A 25,658-nucleotide genomic window follows, 5' to 3' on the forward strand; every position below is an offset into this window, starting at 1 on the left:
GTTGTAGGGCTGCAATGCAAGGTACCACCGGGTGATCCGTGCGTTGGCATCCTTCATGCGGCGGAGCCATTGGAGCGGTTTGTGGTCCGAGCAGAGACTGAAGGCGCGCCCCAACAGGTAGTAGCGGAGGGCCCCGACCGCCCACCGGATGGCAAGGCACTCCCTCTCCACCGTGCTGTACCTCGCCTCCCGGTCCGAGAGTTTCCGGCTGATGTACAGGACGGGGCGGTCGACGCCCTCCACCCGCTGGGACAGCATCGCCCCCAGTCTCCGGCCCGACGCGTCCGCCTGCAGAAAGAAAGGGATGGTAAAGTCGGGCATGTGCAGTACCGGCTCCTCGCAGAGTGCTGTTTTTACCTTGTCGAACACCCGCTGGCACTGCTCCGTCCACTGGACCAGATCTGGAGTACCCTTTCGGGTGAGGTCAGTCAGTAGGCTGGTCAAGTCTGCGAACCGGGGAATGGCTCGGTAATATCCCCCCAGACCCAAAAACTGCCTCACCTCCTTTTTTGTCTTGGGATGTAGACAGGCTGCGATCGATGCTGTCTTGTCTACTTGTGGCCGCACTCGGTCCATGAGGCGCTGGAACGTGGCGGGCGCACCGAACAAACCAAACGGAAGTGTCACGAATTGGTATAAACCTTCCGGAGTGGAAAAGGCCGTTTTTTCTCGGGACTGTGGTGACAAGGGAATCTGCCAGTAGCCCTTGGTTAAATCCAGTGTCGTGAAAAAGGGAGCAGTGCCCAGCCGATCCAGGAGCTTGTCGACCCGAGGCATTGGGTACACGTCAAAACGTGATATTTCATTCACCTGATATTTCATTCACCTTGCGGTAATCCACACAGAACCGCACAGACCCATCTTTCTTCCCTACCAGAACGATAGGGCTGCACCACGCGCTGTGGGATTCTTCTATTACCCCCAACTCAAGCATTTTTAATTCCTCCCGAACTACTTTGTGTTTGTGTTCGGGAAGCCGGTATGGCCAAGATCGCACCGTAACCCCCGGCTGGTCTCAATATGATGTTGGATGAGATTCGTGCGGCCGGGCCGAGAGGAGAACACATCAGAGAAACGCCGCTGCAGCTTAGCAACATCCGCTCTCTGCGCTAACGTGAGCTGGTTGTCACAGGGGAGGGGAGGGGGCAGGGCAGAGCGCGGGACCTCTGGTCCCAACTCATCCTCCTCCCTCACAACTGTTACCATGGAAACAGGCTCCGCCTATTTCCATGCCTTCAGTAGGTTCAGATGGTAGATCTGAGTGTCTCCGCCCCGGTCCGAGCGTCGAACCTCGTAATCCACATCACCCACTTGCCGCGTGACCTCAAAAGGCCCTTGCCACTTCACAAGTAATTTGGAGCTGGAGGTTGGAAGCAATACAAGCACTTTTTCTACCGGTGAAAATTTTCGTAGCTGGGTCCCCTTGTTATACGCGCGCTGCTGACGCTCCTGGGCGCGGAGCAAATTCTCACGTGACAAGTGCCCCACCGTGTCTAGTTTTGCTCGCATGTCCAAGACGTACTGAATTTCATTTTTGCTGGAGCTCGGCCCCTCCTCCCAGCTTTCTTTAATTATGTCCAGGACTCCGCGCGGCCTCCGGCAATACAATAGTTCAAAAGGTGCAAAACCTCCGGAGGCCTGGGGTACCTCCCGCATCGCAAACATTAGGGAATCCAGCCATTTATCCCAATTTGGTTTGTCCTTGTGCGTAAATTTACGGATCATGGTTTTCAGGGTTTTATTTAATCTCTCCACCAGCCCATCTGTTTGTGGATGGTATACGCTGGTGCGGATGGCCTTAATTCCCAGTAACCCGTATAGTTCCTTTATCGTGCGTGACATAAAGGACGTGCCCTGGTCAGTCAGAATCTCTTTCGGGATTCCGACTCGGGAGATGACCTGAAACAGGGCCTGCGCAACACTCTTGGCAGAGATAGAGCGCAGAGGCACTGCTTCAGGATAGCGCGTTGCGTAATCCACCAGGACTAGCACAAAGCAATATCCCCGTGTGCTCGGGTGAAATGGTTCGATGAGGTCCATCCCAATTCTCTCGAAAGGGACCTCCATGAGCGGTAATGGGCGCAAGGGCGCCTTTGGGGGGGCCCCTGGGTTCACCAGCTGGCAGTCTGGGCAGGCAGTGCACCAACGGCGCACGTCTTCCCGGATGCCCAGCCAATGGAATCGGACTATGAGCCGATTAAGTGTCTTATCATACCCCATGTGGCCACACATGGGATTAAAATGCGCCGCCTGGAAAACCATTTCTCGGCTGCGTTTTGGCACCAACAACTGGTTGTATTCCTCTCCGATATGAGTGTAACGGCTCACTCGGTATAACCTATCCCTAATAATTGGAAAGTGTTAGAATACCCGCACTTTCCCCGGGCGCACCAGCTGACCGTCGATGTAATCCACCTGGTCCCAGGCCGCGCGCAAGGTTTCATCACGGGACGGCACGAGGGGAAAATCCTCCATAGGTTGCCAATGGGAGGCCGGGGGGCTTCCCGCAAAGCCCCCGCCGGTTCCCGCTTGGCAGTGTCGGATGAACCCGCGTCGCCACTGAGAACTGCGCGGATATTCCCCTTTCCTACAGTCCGTGAACGTATCCCCACACATTGTGTCACCAGATGGTTAAACCCCGGCCAATTCGTCCCTAAAATTACGGGGTTCGTAAGGTGCACGTTTACGGCAACCTTGACACTGTGGTTTTGACCCTTATACCAAATTTCCACTGGCACAATAGGGTACTCGTGCACACCCCCATGAATACACCTAATTTTTCCCCGTGTCGCTAGCCTCAACGCCCCGGGTCGAACCAGGTTTTGGTGGATCATGGACTGTTTGCAGCCCGAATCCACCATCGCCCGGTATATACTCCCTTGCGCCCTTACCGAGACACAATACGTCTCCCCTAGATCGGGGGAGGGCGCTGGGGGGCCGACAACCCGTATCACCTGCCCCACCTCCATCAAGGAGCACTCCCGTCGCACGTGTCCGGGTTGTCCGCATCCCCAGCACACCGGCCCTGGTGTCCGAGGTGCCATCTGCGAGGGAAGCCCCCTCTCAGCAGCGCCGGTACCCTGGAGAGAACAAGCAGAGGAGACATTATCACCCCATGCCCCCCCTTTGATGTTATACTTGTCTGGGTGCTTGTGTGTGTGTGTGTGTGTGTGTGTGTGTGTGTGTGTGTGTGTGTGTGTGTGTGTGTGTGTGTGTGTGTGTGTGTGTGTGTGTGCTGGATGTCCGAGTGAAGGACCTGCTCGCGAGACCCAAGCGGCTCGGCCGGGCGAGGTTGCGGCTCCAGGGGTGCCGCCTCCTGCGGCGCGAGTCGTCGGGGGGGTGCTGGGGTGGGCCTTTCGGCCGGCCTTGTGGTCGCCTCCCGCTGGACCGCCAGGTGATCCTCCGCCAGCTTCACTGCCGTCATCAAGTCCTGGGGACGGTGGTACCTCACCCACACGGAGGTCCTGGCCGGGATAGAGTCAATAAATTATTTGAGAACAACCAACTCAAACATATGGCTGTCTTCTCCTTTGGGTTAGAGCCACCGGGTCGCCGCGTCCCTCAGCTGCTGCGCCAATATGAAGGGGCGGTCATCGGGGTCCAACTTCAGGGCTCAGAACCGGCGTCGGTGGTCCTCTGGGCTGCTGCCGACCCGATCCAGGATGGCGCGCCGCAGGTTGGGGAAGTGCATCTGGGCGGCCGCCGGGAGACTGAACACCCCCGCCAGGAGCGGCAGCAGCTTCACGCCCCACTCTTCCTCCGGCCACCTGCATGCTGCTGCCGTGGCCTCAAACACGTTGAGGTACGCGCGGGGGTCCTCCGCCATGCGCTGCATGGAGGTTGCCGCCCTTGCTTCCGATGTCCCTGCCGCCCTTTCCGTTAGCGTTTGCAGCACCCGCGTCTGCTGCTGGGTCGCCGCAGACACCTCGGCCAGGACCCGACCGAGCGCCTCCAGGGGGGTTGGGTTTGACATTTTTGTGGTCCTGCGATGTTGGGCGCCACTTGTGAAGTCCTTCTTAGCTCTGGGTTCTTCTGGGACTAGCAGTACACAGTCACACCCCTCGGATGCAGAGTGACAACAGTCTTTTATTATTTTTCTTTTCAAAGTCTTTGTGCTTTGCAGCAGTCTCACATTTTCTCCTCTCATGTGCTTTTTCCAGCAGTCTTGCGCTTTCTCCTCTCGTGTGCTTTTCAGCAGTCTGGTTTTTCTTTTAGTTGTTGTCTCGCTCGCCGTCACTCTCTGCTTCCCCCCCACGGTCTCCAACGCTGCTAATAAACAGGTGATTAGATAACTCGTTCCAGCTGAGGTATCCACTCACCTGTCTGCTGCTTCATGGCCGGCACCTGTACACACCCTGCCCGCAGAAACCTTGACTCTCTCTATATATATATATAGAGAGAGAGAGAGAGAGAGAGAGAGAGAGAGAGAGAGAGAGAGAGAGAGAGAGAGAGAGAGAGAGAGAGAGAGAGAGAGTCGAGGTTTCTGTGGTTTATCCGTTATACAGTGCTCAATACCGGAGTAGAGCAGGAATATAAGTTAGGTCAGGAAAAAAGAGGCTATATCATTGTATTGTATTGTATTGAATACTAAAATTATTTCAATAAAATCAGGAAAACCTGCGAAACAGGTATATATATATATATATATATATATATATATATATATATATATATATATATATATATATATATATATATATATATATATATATATATATATATATACACATATACACATATATATATACATATATATATATATATATATATAGATCTCGATATATATATGTATGTATGTATGTATGTATGTATGTATGTATGTATGTATGTATGTATGTGTGTGTGTGTGTGTGTGTATATATATACATATATATATATATATATATATATATATATATATATATATATATATATATATATATATATATATATATATATATATATAAAATGTGTGTGTGTGTATCATGTACTTGTTACGTTGCAGATTGGTTTCTGTTTTTTTAAAGAATATTCTAAAACATTTAGGCCCTACAATTAATCATTGTCAAGCATGAAAACAGCTAGATGAAGTTAATATATCAAAACTACAGTAGTAATGGCTACTCAATGAGACCAAACCAATCCGTTGACAATGTTCAGTATCGTGGCCACTGATTTCCTCAGCCTCAGGCAGCATTACTATATTGGATTAAGAGTTTAAAGGTGACTAAATTGTGTTGTTTCATGTAAAGAGGGCATTGTTAATGTTGAAAAATCTATTTATAAAGGTAGTAGTAAATAGGTATTTTGTGCTCTAGCAATGACAATTTAGATTGAATGATTCCTACTCAGCCGAAACTCATTTATTGTGGTCGTGTCCGGTCGTGTCTGGAACCAATTACCAGCAATAAACAAGAGTTTATTGTATTTCCATCATGAATGTATGACTATTCATGTGTAGACTGTATTATCATGATGTACATATAAGAATTGTATGACGAGTTATTTATTGTTATTGTCTCCCTCAGGACACTCCACAAATTTTGTTGTGACGGTCTTGCTTCCATCAAACCGTCCCAGCGACTACTGGATCTCCAAAGCTTCTGCTCTGTTGTGTCAGTTGGACGACTGAGTGAATTTTCAAAAAGTATAATCACTAGTAAGTGACATGAAAGCATGTTTTCATATTTTGAATGAACCAATTGTCAAGGACCAATCTGAGTCAAAAACATGTGAAGATATATTATCATATCATCACTTGAATACGTGATGACATGATAAGAGTTGTCACAGCACAGACTGAAATATGTTGCAACATCTGCACACATCTGTCAAGTTATGCTACATAACTTATATACTGTAAACTATCTTGAAGCCATTCTCTCACAGTCTTGTGAGTATTGCTGATGTTATCAGTCGGCATCAGTAAAATCTTTTAAATCCCTAGTGTCAATACAAGCAGGTTGGGATTTTATATTTGTTGTTTAGTTTTTTTTTAAATTCACCTTTTAGTGTCATAACTTACACATCTCTCACGACTTTCTTTCTGCATTCAACCTCAGAAAAAAAAAATCTCTCAGGTTTTTCACTTCAACACCAAAACATTTTTGCTTTAACCTTCAGGAGGTCATGACATTTAAAACTGACTTTAAATTAAGTTTGTCAATAAATTGTAGGTACTTTAGTTGTATTTTATTGTTTTTGCATTGCAGATTGTTTTTAAGCATTCATCATCATCATTTCTTTTTATTCCTTTCATGAAAATGCATATATACAAGCCATATACAGTTGACACTTTCATTGTTTTTTTTGTTTCGTATACATTTCCATGATCAGAAAGGAGCAGATGGAAGAATACTATTCTTATATTTATCTGCCCCCTTTTTAACACAAATTATTTTAGATGACTAAACAATAAGCATTGTTTAAGCATCCTTAAAATATGCTTAATCCGCCCCCACCCAAATTAGTTGGTGCTGTTTTATGTATTTATTTTTTTGCTTGCAAGACAAGGACAATTTTAATATAAAGTAGCAAGACTGTAATTTTTCATAATTATACAACCCCTCAATATTCAACTAAATATAATCATAAATATGTCAAGTTTCCCTTTACTTCATACAATTATAATTATATAAATAATGAATTACTTCTAAAAAAAACAACTAAAAATATTTTTCAAAATATAGTGTCATGTGGCTGGAAACAACATTCGTGTTTGTGTGTGTGTGTGGGGGGGGGGGGGTGTCAGGTGTGTGACTTATTACACGTGGTCTGCTGATCAAAGTCCCCAGTGATGTTTTCTAGCTGACCTGGCACAACAGACCCACCAATCAGAGCCAACCTTAATCACTCCAAAGAACGCCTCACTTACGCATTGTGTTGCTATTGTGTTACTACTTTGCAACACTGTGACATGAAAGCAAAATGCAGGATGTGTTTGCAACAACAGAAACATGGTAAGCAGGTAATAAAACAAATGAAATCGTGAGCAAAGAGGTAAGAAATCATCAAACGTAACTGTTGCGTAAAGCAAACCAGAAAGCCAGACTGTGTGTGGCGAAAAAACTGAATAAGTAGCTCTCTGATTAGTGCCCGGGAGCAGGTGAGCATCCCGAACACTAATCAGAGGCAGGTGAAACTAATTTGCACCCATGGCAACTAAAACATAACCCCTGGGGTGCTCAAAACAGGAACTGAGGAAGTCAAAAACTTAACAAACAGGATCCGGGCAATGGATCATGGCAACTATTGGTAACACACATCGCCACGCAAGATGATACACACAACATTTAGGAAAATGGAACATTAGATTACGTGTCTACAAGGAAAACAACCACTTGGGCCTCTAAAGTTAGTCCAAGACTGGTCCGCAATAAGTGTCTCCATTGTGACAGCTGTTACCACACACAAAATATAACGGTCTGCATCACTTTTGTACTTATTAGGTTAGTAGATCAGCCAATAGTACACACAATGTTAGACTTTGTACACACTATTTTAGCCTCTTAGGGGATCAGGAACTATAATGTTTGAATAGACAGCACTAATGGATGGCTTTGTGTGACTAAAATTAATAAACCAAACATCGTGATTTTGCAGGGACGTGAATGCTACATCACAACTATGTGCAGATCCACCGTCTAGCCCAGGGGTCGGCAACCCAAAATGTTGAAAGAGCCATATTGGACCAAAAATACAAAAACAAATCTGTATGGAGCCGCAAAAAATTAAAAGCCATATTACATACAGATAGTGTGTCATGAGATATAAATTGAATTAAAATGACTTAAAGGTAACTAAATGACCTCAAATATACCTACAAATGAGGCATAATGCTGCAATATGTACATATAGCTAGCCTAAATAGCATGTTAGCATCGATTAGCTTGCAGTCACGCACTGACCAAATATGTCTGACTAGCACTCCACACAAGTCAATAACGTCAACAAAACTCACCTTTGTGCCTTCACGCACAACGTTAAAAGTTTGGTGGACAGAGTGAGACAGAAAAAGAAGTGGCATAAAACACGTCCTAGAAAGTCGGAGAAAGTTATACTTGTAAACAAACTACGGTGAGTTCAAGGACCGCCAAAATTAGTAGGACAAAACGGCGCTCGCCAAATACTCGAATCAGTGAAGCATGTTTAATATAAACAGTGTGCTTTATAACAATTAGGGAGGTTTGCGTCATGTTTGTCCTCCTACGGAAACCATATTAAAACAAAAACTTTTTTTTTTTTCCTCATCTTTTTCCATTTTTCATACATTTTTAAAAAAGCTCCTGAGAGCCACTAGGGCGGCGCTAAAGAGCTGCATGCGGCTCTAGAGCCGCGGGTTGCCGACCCCTGGTCTAGCCTAATGTATTTTTTTAACATAATAGATACAAATTCCATCCATCCATTTTCTACCGCTTGTCCCTTTTGGGGTCGCGGGGGGTGCTGGAGCCTATCTCAGCTGCATTCGGGGTGAAGGCGGGGCACACCCTGGACAAGTCGCCACCTCATCGCAGGGCCAACACAGATAGACAGACAACATTCACACTCACATTCACACACTAGGGCCAATTTAGTGTTTCCAATCAACCTATCCCAAGGTGCATGTTTTCCGCAATGGGAGGAAGCCGGAGTACCCGGAGGGAACCCACGCAGTCACGGGGAGAACATGCAAACTCCCCACAGAAAGATCCCGAGCCCGGGATTGAACTCAGGACTACTCACGACCTTCGTATTGTGAGGCACATGCACTAACCCCTGTTCCACCGTGCTGCCCAAGATGCAAATTAATACATAAAAAATCAAGATGGAAAATATTTTTCGTGTATATTTCTTAACACCGAAGGTACTAATCACTTCAAATATATCTGTAATTAGTTTTTTTAAACATGTCTCAATTAAATATCTAGATTTTTTAAAACTAAAAAAATCAAAAAATCAATTATTGTTATTCTTCCTGTTTGTTTGTGTTGTAAATGTTTTTTTTTCTGTATCTGGACAACTCCAAATGATCGTTCATGTGCGAACACTGTTGATTTATCTTTTTATTTATATAACTGCATCACACTGTTGTTGTGTTGTGGCCTAAATATAGCAATATACCATAGAATAAGTAAATATTTTAGAATTATTGTTAAACAAATATTAGACTATGGAGCGATTCCTAATGAACTGTCAAATGGTCCGTCAGGCAATAATTTAAGTATTAATATTTATGACGTTTATAGATTTGGGAGCCAATACGAGGTTGATTACAATGTGTTGTTGTGTTCCAGTAAGTATAAACAAGGTTTGATGGAAAATAAGTCACTGCATTAAAAGCTGCAGCTGACATGGAAGAGAACACAAACGCGTTACATAAGCTCGCTAATCCGCTTGCAGGATGCTTCCCACTGATTACAATGTGACACGGCGTGAAATAGAAAAAGCTCTCCGCATCTCCACTCTCACAATCTATTTGAAGATCTCTCAAAGAGCAAATATTGTCTTTCAGTGCAAGCCAGTGTGTTTACACGATAAATGTTGAAATGGACATGACTGACATACAATGTACTGTGCAGCAAGTAAAGGATAATCAGGTTCAAAGGGCAAAATCAATGTCTGGAAAAGTTATTATTACCCTGCTGCATACCAACATACTGTAAGTAGGGATGGGTACTGAATTTAGTACTTACTGACTTATGTCCGTTACAGGCATTTGTAATCAAAGGTCCGCGAAAACATGGAAATCCGTGTTTTTAAACAATAATTTTCGCGTCAAAACATTACCATTTAGCTAGTTTACTTGTTGTTGCCTCAGTTCGCTCTCCCAGCCACAACATTGACGACGGTCTACTTTGCTGCTAATCATATTTGGATGGGTACAATCCAAACACTGATTTTTTCCAAACCAGTTGTAGTTCAAGATTATTTATTAGTAGTCAGGTAGATGATGTAGTTTTGACATGACGGCTGTAAACTGAGGTCACAACACCGGAAGTATGTTACCCGAGGAAGTGTGGCTACAGGATAGAGTTGCCAAATGAGAAAAAGTTTTCTGAGTTCTTTGCATGCATGTTATAGAAGCATTGATAATCATGTTAGAATGTTAGAAAATTATCTACTAAAAAAACTAAATAAATTCTGTATTGCACGGAGACGCTAATGCATGCTTTTATTACATGTCGTATAGAATATTGTAACACCCTGCTTTCTGATCTTCCTAAAAAGGTTATTACACCTTTGCATTTACTCCAAAATTCAGAAGGCAGGCTCACATTACACCAGTTTTAAAATCTCTGCATTGGCATTAGTTATGCAAGACTGTATTTAATTTGATTTATTTACTGTATATTCATTATATTTGTATCTTCTTTTTTTTTTTCATGGTTCTAACTATTTTAAAAGTTTTATTATTTTTATTTTCCAACGATCCTCAGATGAGCCATCTGCCTCAGGGGTTATCGGCCGTGCTTGTGGGGGCGCTTTTGTGTCAGCGTCCTGGTGGCCATGGTCTGATGACCTCCTAATGCAGATGGCTCCTGTGATAGTGTTTACTCACACGTCTCCTCTGTACTCAGCCATGCAATCATGTGTCCTTATAGTTGCATATGTTTGTATGTTGTATGTTTGTGTGTGTGTGTGTGTGTGTGTGTGTGTGTGTGTGTGTGTGTGTGTGTGTGTGTGTGTGTGTGTGTGTGTGTGTGTGTGTGTGTGTGTGTGTGTGTGTGTGTGTGTGTGTGTGTGTGTGTGTGTGTGTGTCCGTGCGAACGTATGTGATAATGAGGGATATGGGTCAACGGGGTATTGTTTTTAACTTTGTAAAGCATTTTGCGTTGCATTTCTTTTAGGTCTGAAAAGCGCTTTATAAATAGAGATTGATTGATTGATGAGACATGTAAGTGACAAAAAAAAACAGCTATGAGAATAAATGTAAAGGTTAAATAAAGTGTAGAAATGCACCCAATTGCAGGTTTGAGTTTCAGATTTTTCGCTGATAAAAACTTTACTTTTTTATGTTGGTTTTCTTTTTTTTTCTCAAAGGGTGTTCACATGTCAGCCTTTAAATCTTATGTTCAAACCTTTGTTATAAAAACACTGGACCAGCAAACAGGCGTATTCTTACTAGACTGTCTCTAAGTAATGCTGTCATTTCCCATGCCAACAAAGCAAATATGCCTGATAGAAAGCACTAAAAATTAAGGCTCTAGTTTTCAAACTAATCTAGCTTGATGCTTCATTGGACATGTCATATATATGCTACTAAACAGCATTAGTACTTTTACCCGGCGATTTCAACACCTCCAAATTTGGTTATGGAAACTACAACTACGATTTACGTTACAATCAAAGAGCTTGTGTGTAGGAAGTACTGTACACAGTCTATTTCCTGACTAAGACAACACACTTACGACAAACTGAAATGAATGGACACTTGCAAATGAAACTCAAACGTATAAAACACCAAGATATAACGAATGCACAGCACAGTTATTATTACAGAGTTACAACTCCGTTACGGTTGGGTCGCATGTTTATGCGTGGATCGGTACAGGTAAGAAAAGTATTTAATGTCCATAAATCATGCGGGATACAAACCAAAAGAGCGCCAGCGTGCCGATAGCACAGGAAGCTAACGGAATAGAGAACAAAGGGTGATGAGCATATGAATCCAAAGGTAAATCAACGACGTAACTTATTGCATAGAAGCAAATAAGGAAACCAGACTGAGTTTGGTGAACCGTGGGATTAAGTAGCTCTCTGTTTAGTGCCCAGGAGCAGGTTAGCAACCTGAACACTATTCAGAGGCAGGTGAAACTAATCTGCAGTCATAGCAACTAAAACACAAACCCAAAACTTCAAAACAGGAAGTGAGGGAATCGAAAACTAAACAAACATGATCCGGGCAGCAGGCAAGCTCACTGTTAAAGGTGTTGTTTGCAACTTCCTCACAGTAACATTTTTCAAATATGACAAGAACACCATATTTAATGGTTCTGTTAAACCATTAGTGGTTTAACAGAACACATTTCTCTGACAATTGTCCAAAAATGACTGTCCTGAGTGAAATGATTGGTGTTTACGGTGGTCACTTACCCGGTCTCGTCAACACGTAAGCGCAAAGAGCGCGTGCACACATAAATCCACACAATCCAAGAGAAGCAACGAACAATTTGCAGTCAGGTTGTTGTTATGATAAAATGTACATTTAATGACAGCTAACACTAACTATCCAAATTGCTATTATTAGCTACCAACACCATGCGCTTCCATGTGTTACGTACGTACATACGTAAGTAAAGGGGGGGCATATACTGTGTAAAATGCATTGGAAAATTGGTGCCCTCTAGGCATCTGTGTAAATGTTGCCCCTTTAAATGTTACATAAAAAAAGGAGATTGTGTTATTAAACAAATAAATATTTATTAACACATGAACGCACACAAACATACTGAAAATGGGTACTTTTGAGTACCAGCATCGATTCCCAGTAACTACAATTAGTACTGTATTAACTTCAATATGAAAGGTACAATCCCAAAACATAATGCCAACAAATTGACTGTCCGGAGCAAACATATCTTGTATTTGCTTTTTCAGCATCTCCAGGATGATAATAATAATAATATTTTGGGGTGTTTTTTTTTGTTTTTTTTATAGTTTTCCATAACATTGTATATAATGACAAATTTCCATCACATGTCTGCAAGATGAATGACTTACCACTGATGTATTTACAAAAAAAAAACAGATTCTTACTTTAAAGCCACAGAATGGAATACATCAATGCAGCAGGAAAAGTGGAAAAGTATGCATGGGGTCAGAAAAAAATGTGTAATGTGGGCGTTATTACTATGAATAATATACAGTCAAATCTTGGTTAGCCTAACTAGTCTTTTTGGAATGTAATGTTCAAACAAAGAATCCTTTTTTTCCATTGAGTACAATTAAAATAATTCTCTATGGGAACAAAGAAAATTGAGCGTGTCAGCACTTTGGCTGACCGGCCCCCCGCCGCCATCAAACGTGTTCATTTCAAATAAAAGTGATGTTAAATGTTCAGATTTCTTTTTTTTTTCTGCATGTAAAACTATTAGTTTTCCCTGTAAAATGTATTTTATTCTGTTAATGCTAGCTGCTCACCCGTCGCTTACCTCCACATGCTATTGAGATACCATTTAGCTGCTCAGTGTCTCAGTTATGTGGTTTCTCCTGTCATCTGTCTGGGATTTTTCCTAATTTTTTTCCCCATTTGTTGTAGATGCTTATACTTCAAAACTGGGCGGAGTTTCTAGAAGTGTTTGCAGGTGTGGATGATTAGAGACAGCAGGAAGCTTTTAGTTGATTACTACATGTGGACGCCAACAGTCCTGTCCTTCATTACTTGTGTGTGGACTTTGTTGATTGGTTGGATATTTTGCCTTCCTGCTTGTCTGCTTCTCTTCCAGACAGTTTTGTCTTTTCTGACTATTTCTTTGGTGCTATTTTTTGGTTCCCCTTTATTTTTGTATTTGCCCTGTTGACTTGTTTTGTGGACTCTAATATATATATATATATATCTATATATATCTATATATATATATATATATATATATATATATATATATATATATATATATATATAGATATAGATATATATATATATATATATATAGATATATATATATATATATATATATATATATATATATATAGATATATATATATACATATAGATAGATAGATAGATAGACATATGTATATAGTACAGACCAAAAGTTTGGACACACCTCATTCAATGCGTTTTCTTTCATTTCATGACTATTTACATTGTAGATTGTCACGGAAGGCATCAAAACTATGAATGAACACATGTGGAGTTATGTACTTAACAAAAAAGTTTGAAATAACTGAAAACATGTTTTATATTCTAGTTTGTCCAAAAAAGCTCATCGAGAGAATGCCAAGAGTGTGCAAAGCAGTAATCAGAGCAAAGGGTGGCTGTTTTGAAGAAACTAAAATACAAAACATGTTTTCAGTTATTTCACCTTTTTTTTTGTTAAGTACATAATTCCACATGTGTTCATTCAGAGTTGTGATGCCTTCAGTGACAATCTACAATGTAAATAAAGAAAATGCACTGAATGAATGAATGAATGAATGATCTTTATTGTCATTGTGCATGTACAGGTCCAACGAAATTTAGGTTGCTTCCCTAAGGTGTTTTGCATTAAAAAAAAAGAAGAAACCACACAATATACAAAAACAACACGATATACACAATATGCAATATGGCCTAAGACCACTCTAAGAGGCAATGTAGAAAAATGAGAAGGTGTGTCCAAACTTATATATATATATATATATATATATATATATATATATATATATATATATATATATATATATATATATATATATATAATTAGTTTATTATATATTGGGTTTTTTGCTATAGACTCTGGCCTGCATATTTGGACCCACATGTCTTTGGGCTTCACTGAGCGTCATAATTGTTAATCATCCTCCTCATATCTTGGTAATGATGTCAGTTTATTTTGAACATGCATACAGTTACAATATGGTTCATCACACATTTCCAATTTCTCGTTACATCCTTTCCAAAAAGAAGTAGGAAAAAGAAAAGCTAATCTGTAACATAAATAAATAAATACTATTAATAATTAAGTTGTACTGAATAAATAGTTAAGTAAACTGTGATTCACATAATTAAATGAATCACATTCTCTTTTTTTAAATATGGTTCAAGATGTTTATCAGTATTCTTCTTCTAGTACTTTGTAAGCACTTTGGGTTTTGAGTTATTTTGTTGATAAGAATTGTTTTTGAGTAGCAGTTTATAGTTTGTCTGGTGCATAACTTTAACTGTTTGCAAATGCACCAATAATTGAATTTCAATCATTTTGATTAAAAAAACAAAGGGTTTCAATGTTCCCTATATCCAACTTTATGTATTATCCTAACTGATCTTTGTTATAACATGGTTAGTGAATGAAGTGTACTTTTGTAGTTGTTTCCCCTTATTTCTATACAAAAACTTAGACATGGTAACACTAACGAGCAGTAGATTGTATAGACGTGTGTTTGCCTATCTTGACTCTTTGCTTCTTACTCCGTTCTTAACCAACCTTCTGATGGGAGAAACTGCATTATTTTTGTTAATATTTTTTTTAGGTTTCTGGATCGAAATAATTAGCTTTACATTATTTCTTATTTACCAAATTAATTAAATTTGCATTATTCCTTATGTAAAAAAAAAAGAAAAAAAAGAATGCTTTTAGTCTTTACACAATTTGGTTTTCAACTGACTTTTTTTGGAACATATTCAGAAGAAAAACCGAGGTAGGACTGTAAAGGAAAATTGTGTGAATGTCTCAGGGCATTCAGTCGATCACTACTGGACTGTTCAGGTTGTTTGAGAAGACGCTTCTTTAATCCGAGCAGTTTTATTAGTAAATTTAAAAAAAACTCCAACCAGTTCTACAAAGAACAAGAACAAAGTGGGCAAGGAAAACAAATAGATTCGTAATCCCAGTAGGACTTTGCCCGGTGAATTAAGTTAAAGGTGCCATATGTAGTCAAGTGGTCAGAAATGGTACTGCAATCACGGTCAAAATTCTGTAGTCCCCTCCCATTCTCCATGACTGAGGTTGCCAGATACGCAGCCGAATCCGAATCCTACTCCAAGGAACTTCAAATGGCAATCGACGTTTATGCTTCTTGCAAGATGGTTTACTAAGTAATTATGCCACATTTTACTGATGTCGATTAGCCAAATGTATTTGTAAAGTTAAGCAGCAATATTTTAGTCAGGACAGATTGTTGGCATTACCCTGCTAAAATGTCTAGTTTGACCGCACGGACCACCATCTAAATAATTATATATATCAATATATAATATATCATATATCGCATAGGCCTACTTTGATGGCAAGTCAAGGCCAACAGTAAAATTACCGCCAGAATTTGTTCAGCATAACTCCATGTTGCATCCAACCTGACGCACTGCATTCTCTTCCATGTACGCACATCACCATCTTTCAGTGCAGAGTGCAATTCTATGAGCCAACCCACGTTACCCACGTTGTGGGTTGATTGAGTGCGCCTGGAAGAGTGGCAGCACATCACAGTAGCTCCTTTGAATTCCTTTCATTTTACTTTATTTTTGGCATTATTCTTAACTTTTCTTGCCTTTTTTTAATCTCTTACCTTCCATTAACCACTAATTATGGTTCTTGGGCGTTTTTGTGTGTTTTCGTTACTTTTCTTTTTCTTTTCGGGCCGTTTTGTGTTTGGCTTTGATCAGCGGAGCAGTAGACCTTTTGTTTACACCCGCGAGGAGCTGTTTGCGCTCTCCTTACCAGCGCTATGGGGAACGCGGCCGGACCTTCCCGTGGAACTACGGAAAAAGCGCAGGGGACGCCGTGCCGGCATAAAGATGAAGGAGCGCAGAAGGAAATTTAAGCCTGCAATCCCCTCTGTCCTCATGGGGAACGTGCGGTCTTTGGCGAACAAAATGGACGAATTGTTTGGGCTCGTCCGAACTCAAAAGGAGTACGCCGTGTGCAGCATCATGTGCTTTACGGAGACTTGGCTACACGCGGACTTCCCGGACCACAGCGCGTCTCTACCCGGCTTCACAACCTCACGGGCGGATAGAAGCACACCTGAGCGGTAAGAAAAAAGGCGGAGGGATTGCCATCTTGGTGAACGAGAGGTGGTGTAATCCTGCTCATATTACTGTAAAGGAGTGTGTTTGTACGCCGGACATTGAACTTCTGGCTGTTGGAATTCGGCCATATTATTTGCCAAGGGAATTTACTTCTGTAATCTTCATTGGAGTGTATGTTCCTCCTTCTGCTGACGAAACTGCTGCTTGTGACACCATTCACGCCGCTGTTGCTAAGCAACAGACCAAACATCCCGATGTCCTCATTCTCATTTCGGGTGACTTTAATCATGTTTCTCTGGACTCAATTTTACCCACTTTCCATCAATATGTACACTGTGCAACACGGGAAAATAAAACTCTGGACCTACTGTATGCTAATTCAAAAGATACATACAGAGCCACTGCCCTGCCCCCCCTGGGACGGTCTGATCACAATCTGGTGCTTTTAACACCTCATTACGTTCCTGCTGTGAGGAGGCAGCCCATCTCAACTAAATCAGTGCAAATGAGGAGTATTGAGGCAGGCATAGCCTTACAAGACTGCTTTGAGACTACAGACTGGGAAGTACTGTGTAAGCCTCACGGGACAGATATCAACAAAATCACAGACTGCATCACTGACTATATACATTTCTGTGAGGACTCCATCATCCCGACAAAAACTGTCCACTGTTACCCAAATAACAAGCCCTGGATCACCAGCCAGCTAAAGGTGCTGCTAAATAAAAAGAAGCGAGCCTTCAGATCCGGTGATCGGGACGAGTTGAAGAGGCAGCTCAAAGTTAATCTTCAAGAAGGGAAATATGCCTATAGAAGGAAGCTTGAAGCTAAACTCCAACAAAACAACACTCGTGAAGTTTTGGAAGGGTATGAAGGCCAACACAGGCTTCAACAATAAAGCCAAACTGCTGGATGGGGGTGCAGATAGAGCCAACGAGCTGAATTTGTTTTTCAACAGATTTAGCAACGCACCCCTTACTGGCCCTCCCCCCACTACTCCTGTTCTCACACCTCCACCTCCCCCTCCTTCTCTTTTACCTGCCACAGCCGTTTTTTTCCCCCCTCTCCCCTCCCCCACTTCCACCCCCACTGAGAAAGCCAGCCCGGTGTGTCTGACACCTGGACTTGTAAGACGGCAGCTGGATAAAGTCAATCAAGCTAAGTCAGCAGGCCCTGACCGAGTCAACCCCTGGGTCCTGAAGACTTGCGCTGTTCAGCTAACTGGGATCCTGCACTCCATCTTCAACCTGAGTCTGAAGCTAGAACGGATACCAGTGCTATGGAAAACATCCTGCATAGTGTCGGTGCCCAAGAAGCCCATCCCATCGAGCTCAAATGACTTCAGACCTGTAGCCCTGACGTCCCAGGTCATGAAGGTCCTCGAGAGACTTGTGCTGGATCAGCTGAGGCCACTGGTGGCTCCTTCCCTGGATCCTCTACAGTTTGCATATCAGCCCCATGTAGGAGTGGACGATGCTGTTATCTACCTGCTGCATCATGCTCACTCTCACCTGGATGGTGGGAAGGGCACTGTGAGGATCATGTTTTTTGATTTCTCCAGTGCCTTTAACACCATTCAGCCAATTCTGATGAGTGACATGTTGCTCAGGATGGGTGTCAGTTCATCCATTGTCTCCTGGATCACTGATTACTTGTCTGACAGGCCCCAGTTTGTGCGACTGGGGAGCTCCGTGTCGGATACTGTGGTCAGTGGTGTAGGTGCTCCACAGGGGACCGTCCTGTCTCCTTTCCTGTTCACCCTGTACACCTCAGACTTCCAGTATAGTTCCAGGTCCTGCCACCTGCAGAAATACTCTGACGACTCTGCTGTGGTCGGGTGTATCGGAGAGGGACGGGAATTGGAGTACAGGACACTGATCGCTGACTTTGTGGAGTGGTCTCAGGCGAACCATCTGATCCTTAATGTGGACAAGACCAAGGAACTGGTCATCGACTTCAGGAAGAGAGTGACCCCAGTGGAGCCCATCAAGATCCAGGGCTGGGAGGTGGCAGTAGTGGAGCAGTACAAGTACCTGGGAGTCCACTTGAACAGCAGACTGGACTGGAAGGACAACTGCAAAGCTGTTTACAAGAAGGACATGAGCAGACTGTTTTTCCTGAGGAAGCTTAGGTCATTCAATGTGTGCAGCAAGCTGTTGGAGATATTTTATCAGTCTGTTGTGGCCAGTGCCCTGTACTTTGCAGTGGTTTGTTGGGGGAGCAGCACCAGCAAAAGGGACTCAAACCGGATTGAAAATCTGATCCGGAAAGCCGGCCAAACTATTGGCACGCAATTGGAGGCGTTTGTGTCAGTGAGGGACAGGAGGTCACTGGACAAACTGCTGGCCATCATAGACAATCCTGCCCATCCACTCCACCTGACAATTAAGGGACAGCGGAGGTCATACTCCAACAGGCTCCTTCAACTTCCTTCCCGCACTGTGCGATTCAAGAACTCCTTCATTCCACACTCCATCCAGCTGTATAATCACTCGCCATACAGCAATAGATGACATCTGCCTATTACCTGACACCTGACATGTTAGCTACTTCTCTTTGTTTATAATGTCTATTTTCTATTTCCTGCTGGACCTATTCTCTATTTTATGCTGCTGCTGTCATATAGACTGTATATACTGTAATATTGTACATGGTCATTGGTTTATATTGTATATATGTTATAGACATAATATAATATATCTGTATATAAATTACTCTGTACACATATTATGGATATATTCGTATATATATTAGATTTTTAAAAAAATTTTTTATAGCTATATTAGTCTATTTATACCTGCATTGTCCTTTCCATCATTGTAACTGAGCTACTGTGTTGAACAATTTCCCTTGTGGATCATTAAAGTTTGTTTAAGTCTAAGTCTAAGTCACGCATAAATCATATAGCCTACTACCATGTCAATACACAAAGTAGAAAATCATTACATGTAATTCATTATATTGTGCCAAGCAAATACCACCCCATATGTGCCTGATGAACATACAGTACCAGAAACCGCAATTAGCCGTGTTAATGTTGGAACGCATTTCCTCAGCGTATCAGCATATTGACAAGGAAATAGGCACTGACACTACTCATATCCACATAGGTTTTATTTGTGGAAAAAATATTTATTCCTGTCAGTTTGATGACACATCGACATACAGGCTAACAGGCATATATTTCCCCCGTTAGCCTATATGTCCATGTGTCATTGACTGGGCTAGCATGCTAAGCATTGGTTGCACGAACATACTAGCTTTGTTAGACAAGATCATAGACTGTGTTGGACAATATAGTTTACATACGAAATGCCCATTTCTATTTATTACAAGTATTAAGAAAATGTAAATGCCTGACTTACCTATCAAGGAGGAAATTAGCAAGTTTGGCGTTAGAGGAAAAAACTTATCCGCTTTCAATCGTCTCCATCTTTCAAAGGCATCCCCGATACAAATCCTCGTTTTGTTCCTGGTTTTGTCATGAATAAGCTGAGAATCGTAACGACGCCTTTTAGATTTACTAAGGTCTGACATGTTTAGTAACTTTACCAGTGGCAGTAGCCAGACGAAGGTGGAGGTTCGTAACTGGCAACCTGGATGTGACACACTCACAGACTTTCTAATTGGTGAAACGGGGGAGGGTGGGGCATCGAAATGAAAACAATAAGATTTCGGGGCTGTAAATCTAATTTTGAAATGAGCATATCCCGCCTGAACAACCGTTATCAGTTATAAAGGTATTCGAAAAGAACATGATTTATTAATGCCTTTTGACATATCAGGGCCATTTAATGATAACCTGACTCTCGCCAGATCCTTGTCGTTCGCTGAGCTCCACACAAGAATCTGGGAGTTCTCAATTGGAGAATTTTTCAGAAGGCGGGGCCTTGTAAAAAAATCATTGTATGTGATTGAATAAACCACTTGTCCGTTATCTTCAATGACGTGCTACTTCAACCACTCACATCGAAATCAACTTGTGACACTGATGAGAGCGTGGGAGATCCAAACCCGGTCGGAAGAAGAGCTAAAACATCCTTGCCACCAATCAATGCCTTCAAAACCGTTCTCTGTTCATCTTTTAAAGAATTAATATTCGATTGATTCGACAAAACAGTTGCATTAGCAGAATCAATGTCAGCACACGACGCAGCGAGGGCTGTGTGCCGCCATAGTTGTTTAAATCAAACAGTCGCTTCGGCGCTACGTCACAACTATGAAATCCCGCCCGGCGATCCTGATTGGTTCATTATTTGTTGCTATCTGGAAGGAGTTTGCAATGCCTTCGAGCCCAGACCCTTGTGTGGAGCTCAGCGAACTACAAGGGTCTGGCGAGAGTCAGGTTAATTTAATGATGAGTTGACATGAAATGTCTACATATGGCACCTTTAAATTAAATCATTTGAAGAAAAGAAAAAAGAAAGCACAAAAAAAATTACAGATTCTGGACAGAGAAGATGAAAGGGGAGTGATTGAAGCCATCTATGTCAAGGTTGAAAAACCATCGCTAAACACATACAACACTGCCTGTTCAATTATTCCTAACAGACTAAAATTTAGCATTCAACAAAAAGCAGGAGCTAGGAACATTCCATTTCCTGATGATCCTTTTGTGCTATTAATACATAGAATGCTAAGGACGGTGATTGCATTCCAACAACTGTTGTTGTGCTGGTTGAGGTCTCTTAACCGTGATTGTTGTTCCAAACAATAATAAGGAGGAGGAATGCCATTTAATGACTGTTGTTGTGCTGACAGAAGTGTCACTTCTCTGTGTCTTAGCATAGCTACAACATTTTAGACCACAAACCTTTTCTTGCGTGGGCATGTACCTCTCCTCCTGCTTGAGGATAAAGAGTTTGGGTCCTGACATTGGATCTGACCAATTTAAGTCATGAGCATGAACTGATGAAGTCTGCTCAGGTGAGAGGTGAAACATCTTCTAAGACAAACAGAACAGTCCAGTTGTGATCGACTGAATGCACGGAGAATGCGACGACCTGATGAACGAGAACATCCACAGGCAAGGATCCGAGCCGAGAATGTCGTCGTGGCTTGTGCAGCCCTTTGAGACACTTGTGATTATGGCTATATAAATAAACTTTGATTGATTGATTGATTGAAGGTGAAGTACGGAAGAGATCTTGCAGGGCTTCAGTCATACGGCCTGAACGTTCAACATGAGATGACGATCATCTGCTTCATGTGAAGTCTTTGGACACTGCCTCGATGAAGTTGGGAGCAGACATGAGGATGGTGAAGGTGCAAATGATGGAGAAGAGTGAAAAAGCCACCAGGCATAAACGATCAACCACCGCGGCTGCGAACTTCCACTCGCTACAGATTGCCTCTCCCTCGTCCTGCTCTCGGAAGCGCCTGGCGATGTACTGCACTTCCTCTAGGATCTGGGAAATTTCCGGGAGTCTCTCGTGCAACAAAGTCCGCGTTTGCTCCGAGTGGATGTCACCTTGGGACAAACCAGCGGATCTGTCGCCGCCTCCACCGTCGCCGCCACACATCAGCACACCCGAATCGGTGGCGGGTGGGAAAGAAGGGTTGTCTGTTCCCATGTATCCCAGGTACAGCTTCATGTTCCCATTAAGGGTGGACTGAGTGGACGCCTGGCCGGCTGTGGCGCTCATCTGCATGCTGTTGCTGCTGTGATGGTGCGGAGAGTTGTGGGGGTACTTGTATGCTGAGCAACTGCTGGATTGAGCTGTTCTTTTGACGTCCTTCCCAGGCTTCTTCATGCGCAGGAACCAAGCACACCAGTTTAGGAGGATGACTCGAACCTGGATGTGGGCAGAGTGACACAAAAAGGAACAGAAAATAGTGGTTAGCTACAACCTGGCCAAGAATGGTCATCACCTGGGAATTCACAATACAAGAACACATATGTTTTTCTCTTTATGTTGCGTTCTTTAAAAAAACACTACCAAGAGGCACCTAACAATGCAGGTAATTGGGATTTACCTATCCCACCTATAAAACAATCTAAACGTCCAACAACACTCCATTTACATGTCGTGACCTGCATATTAACCAAACTATGTAAGAGCTGACACAGGAACTATTTTTAGTAACACAGCGCCTTGCTCTCAGAGAGTTGCCTCTGAATTTGTAAACGTTAATGCCAGATTATAATTAATCGTTTAGTACAGGGGTGTCTAAATCATTTTAGCTCAGGGGCCGCATGGAGGAAAATCCATTCCCAAGTGGGCCGGAATGGTAAAATTATGGCAAGATAACTTAAAAATAAAGGCAACTTCAGGTTGTTTTCTTTGTTTTACTTTGGCTAAAAATAGAACAAGCACATTCTGAAAACGTACAAATCACAAGTAATCCTCTGGACAAAAACACTTCAAACTTGTTGAAAATTCTGAGGAAATTGGTGCAGTTTCAAAAACACAATGAGCTTCAGTGTATCTACAAAGCCAGGATTAAACTTTAAGTCCCAGTCTTTCTGGGATTGAAGAGAAACACAACATGTAAACTCTTCTAGGTATCAAATACCTCCTTTGTCATGTCCACCTATCAATCCAAAGCTAACTCAACAAACCGTAAGAAAATGGAATGGCTGCTAGACTTTTGGCAAGAAGAAGAAAGTTTGATCATATTACGCCTGGCTTCCTGTGCACTTAAGATGTGACTTTAAGGTTTTACTACTAACGTAGACAATGGTCTTGCTCCATCCTATCTTGCTGATTGTATTGTACCATATGTCCCGGCAAGAAATCTGCGTTCTAAGAACTCCGGCTTATTAGTGATTCCCAGAGCCAAAAAAAAGTCTGCGGGCTATAGAGCGTTTTCTATTCAGGCTCCAGTACTCTGGAATGCCCTCCCGGTAAAAGTTAAAGATGCTACCTCAGTAGAAGCATTTAAGTCCCACCTTAAAACTAATTTGTATACTCTAACCTTTAAATAGACCCCCCTTTTAGACCAGTTGATCTGCCGCCTCTTTTCTGCTGAGATTAGGTGAGCACAGATGACACGCTAGCTGTTCAAAGTGGGGACTTGGGGTGGACCACTCATCTGTGCATCAGTGGGGGAAGTCTCTGCGCTGCTGACTTGTCTCCACTCAAGATGACCTCCTGTTGGCCCCACTATGGACTGGACTCTCACACTATTAACTAGATCCACTCGACGTCCATTGCACCGGTCGCCCAGAGGGGGCGGGGTACCCACATCCGCGGTCCCCTCCAAGGTTTCTCATTGTCATCCCATCGGGTTGAGTTTTTCCTTGCCCTGATGCGGGATCTGAGCCGAGGATGTCGTTACGGCTTGTGCAGCCCTTTGAGACACTTGTGATTTAGGGCTATATAAATAAACTTTGATTGATTGATGGTAAGAAACGGAGGTAAAAACTATTCAAAAGGGTTAAGTTCACTTTTCTCGTGTTTGACAGAAACATTTTGGGGCAACGAGGGTGCCAAAGGACGATGTGTTCGAAGCAGAAGACAAACAACGGTAGGTTTTAAGTTTCATGTGGGTCGAGGAGGATTAGCCACAGTCCCCCTTTACTGTGTGCCTCTTGCTTGGCCTAACAGAATTGCTATTGTGACATCCAGTGGACACATTTAGAACAGCAGTTTATTTTGTTGGGGGAAAAAAAGCAGCTAATTTATATAAAGTTAAAAGTTAAAGTACCACTGATAGTCACACACACACACACACACTAGGTGTGGTGAAATTAACCTCTGCATTTGACCCATCCCCTTGTTCCACCCCCTGGGAGGTGAGGGGAGCGGTGAGCAGCAGCGATGGCCGCGCTCGGGAACACTTGGCCATACTTGCCAACCTTGAGACCTCCAATATTGGGAGGTGGGGGGTAGGGGGGTGGGGTGGCGTGGTTATTTACAGCTAGAATTAACCAACTCGAGTATTTCATATATATATATATATATATATATATATATATATATATATATATATATATATATGTGTATATATATATATATATGTATATATATATATATATATATATATATGTATATATATATATATATATATATATATATATATATATATATATATATATATATATATATATATACATACATATATATATATATATATATATATATATACACATACATACATATATATATATATATATATATATACACATACATACATATATATATATATATATATATATATATATATATATATATATATATATATATACACGTATATATATATATATATATATATATATATATATATATATATATATATATATATATATATATATATATATATATATATATATATATATATATATATATTTATTTTATTTACATAAAAGAAATACTTGAATTATCTATCCATTAGATGGCAGTATTGTCCTGTTTAACTTCTCTGTTCATGACTGAGTATATCATTTCGGCCACCGTGTTCAATGGAGAAGTCTGTTCTACATATTTACAGGCAACATACACCTTCCCCTTCGAACTGTCCTGGATGAACTGAAATTCTTGTTTCCATTCGTTTTGGAACTTGCAAGCGTATATATTGTGGGAAAGCGGACGTGAGAATAGGCTGTCCCCACTCAGTTTCAGGTCCGCATTGAGCTGGAGGGGGCGTGGCCTCCAGCTCCGGCTGAATACCGGGAGTTTGTCGGGAGAAAATCTCTGCCGGTAGGTTGTCGGGAGAGGCGCTGAATAACGGGATTCTCCCGCTAAAAACGGGAGGGTTGGCAAGTATGCACTTGGCAAACTAATCACGCGAGCCGGATAAAACCTGTTCATTTGTCCCAAAGTTGGTTCTCACAAAGTCTGCCATGATTACTGTTAGTTGTTGTTGTTGTTGTTATTGTTGTTGACGGAAGTAGCGTTTGTTGCTATGCGCTCTGTGAAATCAATGCGCCCAGGAAAGAAGTTACGTAATGCTTAAAATGACCAAATTACGGTAAATATTAAACATTATTATGAATGAGCCTGTTACTACATAACATATTGACTTACAGCATATACATACAACCTTGTTGGAGGTTTTAGGGGGCTTTATAGGCGGAATAGATCGAATC

At 42.1% G+C, this 25,658-nt stretch overlaps 2 protein-coding genes across 3 annotated transcripts in view; one reads left to right on the plus strand and one right to left on the minus strand.

The window, feature by feature from the left end:
* Positions 1-6,107, plus strand: part of dnah6 (dynein, axonemal, heavy chain 6) — a 178,159-nt gene extending 172,052 nt beyond the window's left edge. For both annotated transcript variants that reach the window (XM_062026800.1, XM_062026799.1), the window contains exon 82: positions 5,508-6,107. In XM_062026800.1, coding sequence (XP_061882784.1) covers positions 5,508-5,611 — 104 coding nt within the window. In that variant the 3' untranslated portion in view covers positions 5,612-6,107. The remainder of the gene's footprint in view (positions 1-5,507) is intronic.
* Positions 6,108-19,502: 13,395 nt separating this feature from the next.
* The window catches only part of LOC133633414 (neuronal acetylcholine receptor subunit alpha-7-like), an 80,896-nt gene continuing 74,740 nt past the window's right edge, over positions 19,503-25,658 (minus strand). The window contains exon 10 of the mRNA XM_062025940.1: positions 19,503-22,422. Within this exon, the coding sequence (XP_061881924.1) occupies positions 21,832-22,422 (591 nt within the window). The 3' untranslated portion in view covers positions 19,503-21,831. The remainder of the gene's footprint in view (positions 22,423-25,658) is intronic.

This window comes from Entelurus aequoreus, linkage group LG18 (assembly GCF_033978785.1).
Source record: "Entelurus aequoreus isolate RoL-2023_Sb linkage group LG18, RoL_Eaeq_v1.1, whole genome shotgun sequence".
NCBI lineage: Eukaryota > Metazoa > Chordata > Actinopteri > Syngnathiformes > Syngnathidae > Entelurus > Entelurus aequoreus.